This window comes from Glarea lozoyensis (assembly GCF_000409485.1).
Source record: "Glarea lozoyensis ATCC 20868 chromosome Unknown GLAREA9, whole genome shotgun sequence".
Lineage (NCBI taxonomy): Eukaryota > Fungi > Ascomycota > Leotiomycetes > Helotiales > Helotiaceae > Glarea > Glarea lozoyensis.
Genome location: NW_007361004.1, coordinates 691,016 through 697,671, shown reverse-complemented (window position 1 = coordinate 697,671; position 6,656 = coordinate 691,016). Strand labels below are relative to the sequence as shown.

The following is a 6,656-nucleotide window of genomic DNA, read 5'->3' as shown; positions in this document are numbered from 1 at the left end:
CGAGATCTGACTGCAGATTCCACATCTATTCATGGTTACATTTGAAAAGACCGCGACCGAGTTCGGATCAAAAATAGTAGAGGAGCCGAGATGGCACTACAGATGTTGGGACAAGTGAACTCCAAGTTCAAGAAGGCTGGAGGCATGCTCTGGTGTGGTAGGGTTAGAGTGTCATCTGAAATGCCAAATTCAACTATCACGCACGTCGCTATTTCTGTTTCAGAGACAGTAACATACCTCCGAAAAAAAACCACCATAGAGAGTGTATGGGTTCGACGGAGGAACAGTTCAGATTTAGAAATCATGAAATTGAGCAGTATTCCAAAAGGAGAAGCTGCCTAAGGGACTTCGGTGCCGCAATCTTTGCCACAAGCAAGTTAATCAAGCGGTTTTCTGCCAATAGTGACTACTCTCTCCAAATTGAACGCTGTATTTCCCCGGTTCCTTCCCACCTCCTCAATCAATGCCCTCGCAACATCTCCCTGACCACCTCCCAAGCCATCCAGAACATTGGCTGCAATCTCTTGGCTCGCCATTATCCAGGTATCTAGTAACAATGTGGCAATCTCTGTTGAGAACTTTTGCCGATCGACGATGACTTTCGAGACACCATTCTACTCGAATGTAGTATGAAGGCGGGTAATCCAGCTGCAAAATAACTTAGTCAGGACTTAGAAATAGATTGAAATTGTCAAAGCTCAACAATACATTAAGCCATGTAGGAGAAGGGCACAAATACGAACCCACTACTGATGAAACTTGGACCAGGTCTTGTTTTTCCCAGCGTAGAGGTGTACTCTTTGAGCTCTTCTAGCTCTCCGTTCGTTTGCGATGAAGCGGAAGGGGCGCGGATGACTTCCCATGTAGCAACGTCCCACTCACCCCAGGATATGTAGCCTCCTGGCTCTGAACACATCGTTATCAGTAACTTGATCCATGTTCAGACTCTCGTTTGTCTGGACTATGTGGCAGGTTCGTGAGCTGAGTGTCAGGCAGTAACTTACTAAGCATTTTGATCAAGTTCTTCAACATCGGTACAGGATTTCCATCTCGGATCAGCGTTATGAATAATTGCACATGGATCACATCATATTTCTCTCGCAGCTCTGCAGGAGGATCTGAAAAGATGTCCTGCGTGACCCATGTAATATTTTCGGCGAGCCACTCTTTTGGGGGACATTGTCCGAAGTTTATATCTATACCGTCAAGATGAACTGTATGGGGCAGTTCACGAGCTATCTCAATAAGCCAGATGCTGCATTGCCCTCGTCAGCCTGCTCTACTTAAGCCTGGGACTGATTCGCAAATATTGAACCGGGCTTGGACTTGCCCTGTCCCAACGCCAATCTCCGCGATCTTGAGATCTCTTGAGCTGGTGGGTATGCTAGGATGTAGAAGATAGTTTAGACCATCTTTCCACAGATAGTGTTGAAGCGTTGTTCTGAGTGTACACCGTAAGCTCCCTGAAAACTAAGGAATGTTGTTGCATGACTACAAACCTCGTGTTAGCAGAAAAGCCACGAGACAGCATGTAGCCAGGCTTAGCAGTGACTTTGCTGGCCATCTTGTACAGAACGAGAAATGAATGCAGAAGACGTAGAAGGCTGACTGAAGCTTTGGGGGAGTTGAAGGCAAGTTGGGTTGAGGTGTTCTGCCCACATGTGGCATCCGATGCCTACTTAAGGTGCATGATGAAATCAACGCCCTATTGATTTCTACTTCACAGATGCATGGCGTCAGACAAGGATTCCAGGAATTTAACCAATAATTTGTCGAAAATTGAGAATTACGCTTGCCCGCATCATCCCCTGGTCTGTCGTGCCATGTGCTCGGGGTAATGTCTTCACCGCTAGGATGGCTGCTTGTTCCCAGAGAAAGTAAGCCGGAAAGAGAGTATATTCATTGGGTAAGTCTAGGAGCTATCTGAGAATCATAGAGCCAAACAAATTGTACTGCAAGTATGATTGGTAACAAAAAATTCAAGCAAAGTAAAGTCCCAGTCGTCGCTTAAAATTTCTCTCCTGCGGCTCTTCTCAAAACATCTGCTGTCCACTCAGGATAGCTGATCATAAGACAATGTCCTCCATCTTTGTGATGTTCCACCACGTCAAAAGCAGTTGGTGTCATCATCTGAGCCCCTTTAATCATCATATCTACAACCTGAGGTGTGAAAGAGCTTTGATCAGTCCCACCGACAACAAAAGTGGATGGGATGTCAGTCCAAGCTGCGTAGGTTGCGGTGCTGGAATAGACGCCGAGACTCTGGGGTACTAGCTTAGAAGCAAGCTCATCTCCCTTCTCGGATGACAGATCATTATAGAAGATCTTCTTGGCATCCTCGACGGAGACATTGACAACATCGTTCTGGAAACAATATAAATTAGCAAATTGATATGGACAACGAGAACCAGGCTGCTGCGACAGAAGAAATCAAACCAAAGTAGAAGACATCCAGCAACAAAACGTAATTCGAAGATGCTATGTTTGCTTTCTGCTCTTACCTCTTGATCCAACTTCATCCACTCCGGGAACTGAGAGTAATCCCCTTTAGGGGTCGGTCTGAATCCTGAAGGGGTCGCAAATCCGTTGATTACGACGTATCGGATCACTCCCCCTTCCAATCCCTTTGCCTCACGGTCTGTTTTAGCAAAGCCTTTTGGGGCCTCGCCTCCAGGAAGACCAGTATACGAGTGAACGACGAGGATGACATCTTTGTTGTTTGAAACAAGTTCACTGATAGCGTCGCGAATGGCAGTGACATCGCCATCAAAGTCCTGGTGAGGAGGCGTGGCGCCGGCTGAAGGAAGAGGCAACAAGACAGTGGGATAACCATGTTTGTGAAGATATTCTGCAACAGCAGAGTAGATGTCGGCTTTGTGCCAAGCTCCAGGGACTAGTACAATAGTTGGTTTAGACATGATGCTAATTGAATGGATTTGGTGTCGGAGAAAAATTGAAAACTGATCAACAGAGAGGTTGGAAGTATGGTCGAGAACAGATGAGATGAGAAAAAGGTGTGGAAAGCTGGGAGTCAACAACTCTATAATAACCAACTTACTCTAACTCATCTGAGTGCATGTTGCATAATACTGCCTATAGCAACAAGTCCGATCCCGGCAAGTTGTGATGCTGAAGGTGGTGATCTCGGCATTTCGGAAACATTCGAATCAAACGTTTGAAATAATATATACATTCATGTAATATTACTGCACAAACCCAATAATGATAGACACAAGGTCTATCGACACACATTAGATTGCGTTACAATGGCTCCTTTCCCATACTTGGATATAGACATCTCGTGCGGCGTAGTGCATAGCGCACCTACGCCCGCCGGAGTAAGGCCCTTCATAGACAGTCACTACTCTCCTGCGCCCCGCCCCGCCTACCCTCCAACGTGCATAACAGGGTCTTGTTGACTTAATGTACTTTGTTTGCTCTATCGTTCGGTGATCTTTGAAGTGTAGGCATACCAGATAGGTAAATCAGGGATAATTCGTCATGCTTCATAAGCGAAAGTTGTATATCCAACACCAGATTTCTGGGCCTTCCAATCCCCCACGAAGCTGGACCAAATCATGACAGGTCTGGCATACATGCCGGTGAATTCCAAAAAGTGCCGATACGGTGGGACTGCTCATTCATTCATGAACGGACACCGGAGTCAATTCGAACGCTCTAGGATTGATATTCCGGCACTCATCCCACACACCGTTTCAACCTTCAAATTTTGAAAGAATTAGATCATTTCAGAAAAGATGAATTTTAAGGCTGATGAAGAGAAGATGCCATGTGTAACGCAAACAGAAGACGAGCTGGTAGTATCCGAGCCTGCGACAGTGGAAAACAGATATTTGTTGTCAAGAGGTTACTCGTCGAACATAAGGTTCAAAAGCCATCTTCGTATCACATCGCAAAGCTAATCTCAGATTACTAGGGTAAACACTCAGCACTATCTCTGGAAGGAAGGGCTGTACCTCCTCCATCCAAGCATCCCAATTAATGGAGAGAATCTAAGGGTGGCAGAGATAGGTGTTGGGACTGGGTTAGACACTCTTCTCCGCAAATTACAAGCTGAATGAATGGCAACTGAAACTCTCTTAGTATCTGGCTCTCCGAAATGGCTCGGATCCTCCCTGGTTCAGCACAATTAGATGGGTTCGACGTCAGTCATGCACAATGCCCGCCAAGCAAATTCCTTCCCTCAAACGTCTCTCTCTACATCCACAACTGTCTTGAGGATCCTCCAAGTGATTTGCTTGAACAATATGACATTATTCATATCCAAATGTTCAACTCGGTTGTCGAGAACAACGATCCCGAGCCTGTTGTCCGCAATATGGTGAAGATGCTCAGTAAGTGTTTCCATTCTTTCTGCTTGCAGGACAGCAAATCATAACATAACAAGAATATAGAGCCCGGAGGTTATATCTCTTGGAGTGAATTTGATTTTGCGACATGGAAAACCATTAGTAGCACAGGGGACAAGCCGAGCGACTCTCTAGACAGGCTTCTATGGTACAATGCAACGGCCGGCAACACGAAGCCAGTAAACTTTCTGGCTACACAGTAAGCCCCATTTCCAATTCATTATGCCGGAACGTATCTCATACCGAAACTTCAAGCATGGTTAAAAACTTACAACACTCCATAGCTGGCCTCTTGAGCTCCCTGAAATCTACGCTAGAAACAACCTCTCGGAAATAGTGACGGAGCGAGCACCGTTTGCCACAGATGTAGCAGCTTACATGCTTGACACTTTCTTGCTTGCCGCAGAAGAATTGAGCTTCAACGTACTGGATCATCTTGGGGGTGGCCAGGGTGATGTGGCCAGAGATTTGATTAAGCAGGTCGAAAGAGAGAGAAGAGACATCACTATTCAATTAGATAGATTGATTGCTGTTGGGAGAAGGTTAGATAGACCTGTCCCGCGGATCACATTCCAACACGCACGAAAGTCACACTGAACTGAAATGCATTTCCTATTTTCATGTGACCTGAAAGTCGGCTATTTTGAGATGGTACCCTCTTTTTAAAGCTCCTAAATTATAGCATACCCGGTAGGAAAGTTCCATCCAGAGCATAAACCATATACCAAGTCATAATACGGGTTGCACTACCTTGAACAAGGGATGCTGCAGGCAACGAAGTTCAAGATCATCACTGTAACATTTGGACATCATGAACGATTTCATTCCAATCTGAATGGTTTCTACGTATCTTGGGGGTTCAGTGTGAGGAGCTCGTGACTAGTCGAAGATAGCTAATTTAAATTGTGCGGATTTTGCTTCAATTCTCAAATAAAGAAAGCTCCTGGAGCCAAGGTAATAGAGATATGCTACCCAATGCTTCGTCTTCCCGTCACGGAACTTACGCTTTCCCTCCACGCAGCGTAAAAACCAGGTCTAATCTTCCAGGAGCCGCCGTAAATTGATCCTTCATATCTACCCAACAGCGTTCCCCGTCTTCCCCAGGTGCAAAAGTAATATCATACCGTGACACGAGCAGTGTAGTAACAAAGCGAAGCTCTGCGATCGCCAGGTCTTTTTCCACACATGTGTAACGTCCAATAGAGAACGGATTGAAGGCACGACGATCGAGGACCAGTTCTGGCTTGGAGTACCAGCGCTCTGGGACGAAATCATTTGGTCGCACAAAAGAAGTAGGTACTGTAGAGACTTATTAGGCCGTGTTTACTCACCTGACAATTTGACAATAATTGTTAAATTACTAGATTTAAGTATTAGGCTAGTAGGGGGTGATTTTTAGTCTATTCTTCTTTAGTATATAGGTAGGAACTTGTCTCTACGACGTATAGTAGCGCTAAGTCTAGTAAGGGTATAACCTTATCGTCGCCTCTCGTATGTTATAATTAAGATTTCTTTATTATTAAGACTTCTTTCTTATTAATTAGTTATTAAGTAACTATAGTACCTAAGAAGAAAGTAAATATAAATAAAGCCGCTCCTAGGAGGGTATCGAAAGCGGCGGTAGAGACTAGAACCCGTAAGCTGTCTAGGAAGGCGCTTAAGGTACTTAAGAATAAGGGTTATAATAAGGTCGAGGAACCTAGCTTAAATAATAAAGATACTATATAGTCTTATTACGATAACTCCTAACCTAGTCTTTATTTCTTTACCGAAAATTATCGCTCTCTTCTATCTAGTTCTACGCTATTACCTCTACCTAGATCTAATACTTAAGATCTAGAGCCTTAAGATACCTAGGAATTATCCGCTAAGAGCGATAATATCGTTTAGACTTAAGATATAGTTCTCGCTATATATACTACCTTATTAGACTATATTCGAAAGAGTAAGAAGCTAGATATTAGGTTTAAGCTAGAGACGTAGCGAGCGGTAGTACTTATAGTTAAGGAGGTATATTTAGGTTAAGGTATAGTTATAGCTCTTAAACTTAAGAGTAAGAAGAATATAGAGAGGTATTATTATCTTAATCTATAATAGATTAAGAACTAATCTAGATAGAGTTAGAACGATAAAAAGAACGTACCTAAGGTCGTAGATAGAGTCTAGAATAAGGCTTAAAAAGTAAGAGTTTTAAATAAAGATCTATCGCTTAATAATTAACTTATATACTTAATAGTTACCTTTACAGAAAAGAATTAAGTACTATAAGAAGAACTTATTTACGTA

General features: G+C 43.7%; 3 protein-coding genes across 3 annotated transcripts; 1 reads left to right on the top strand and 2 right to left on the bottom strand.

Moving 5' to 3' along the window:
* Positions 1 to 377: 377 nt before the first annotated feature.
* GLAREA_08166 (S-adenosyl-L-methionine-dependent methyltransferase) lies at positions 378 to 1,564 on the bottom strand (the record flags this gene model as incomplete). Its single annotated transcript, XM_008090212.1, has 4 exons — positions 378 to 614; positions 740 to 906; positions 1,005 to 1,255; positions 1,500 to 1,564. The coding sequence occupies 4 exons, from the start codon at positions 1,562 to 1,564 to the stop codon at positions 378 to 380; spliced, it is 720 nt and encodes a 239-aa protein (XP_008088403.1).
* A 443-nt stretch (positions 1,565 to 2,007) lies between these two features.
* GLAREA_08165 (alpha/beta-Hydrolase) lies at positions 2,008 to 2,918 on the bottom strand (the record flags this gene model as incomplete). The annotated part of the gene is made up of 2 exons (XM_008090211.1): positions 2,008 to 2,364; positions 2,502 to 2,918. 2 exons carry the CDS (start codon positions 2,916 to 2,918, stop codon positions 2,008 to 2,010), a joined length of 774 nt encoding a protein of 257 aa, XP_008088402.1.
* Positions 2,919 to 3,758: 840 nt separating this feature from the next.
* Positions 3,759 to 6,098, top strand: GLAREA_08164 (S-adenosyl-L-methionine-dependent methyltransferase; the record flags this gene model as incomplete). The annotated part of the gene is made up of 7 exons (XM_008090210.1): positions 3,759 to 3,886; positions 3,938 to 4,045; positions 4,105 to 4,355; positions 4,416 to 4,569; positions 4,655 to 4,912; positions 5,418 to 5,482; positions 5,932 to 6,098. 7 exons carry the CDS (start codon positions 3,759 to 3,761, stop codon positions 6,096 to 6,098), a joined length of 1,131 nt encoding a protein of 376 aa, XP_008088401.1.
* Positions 6,099 to 6,656: the final 558 nt, after the last annotated feature.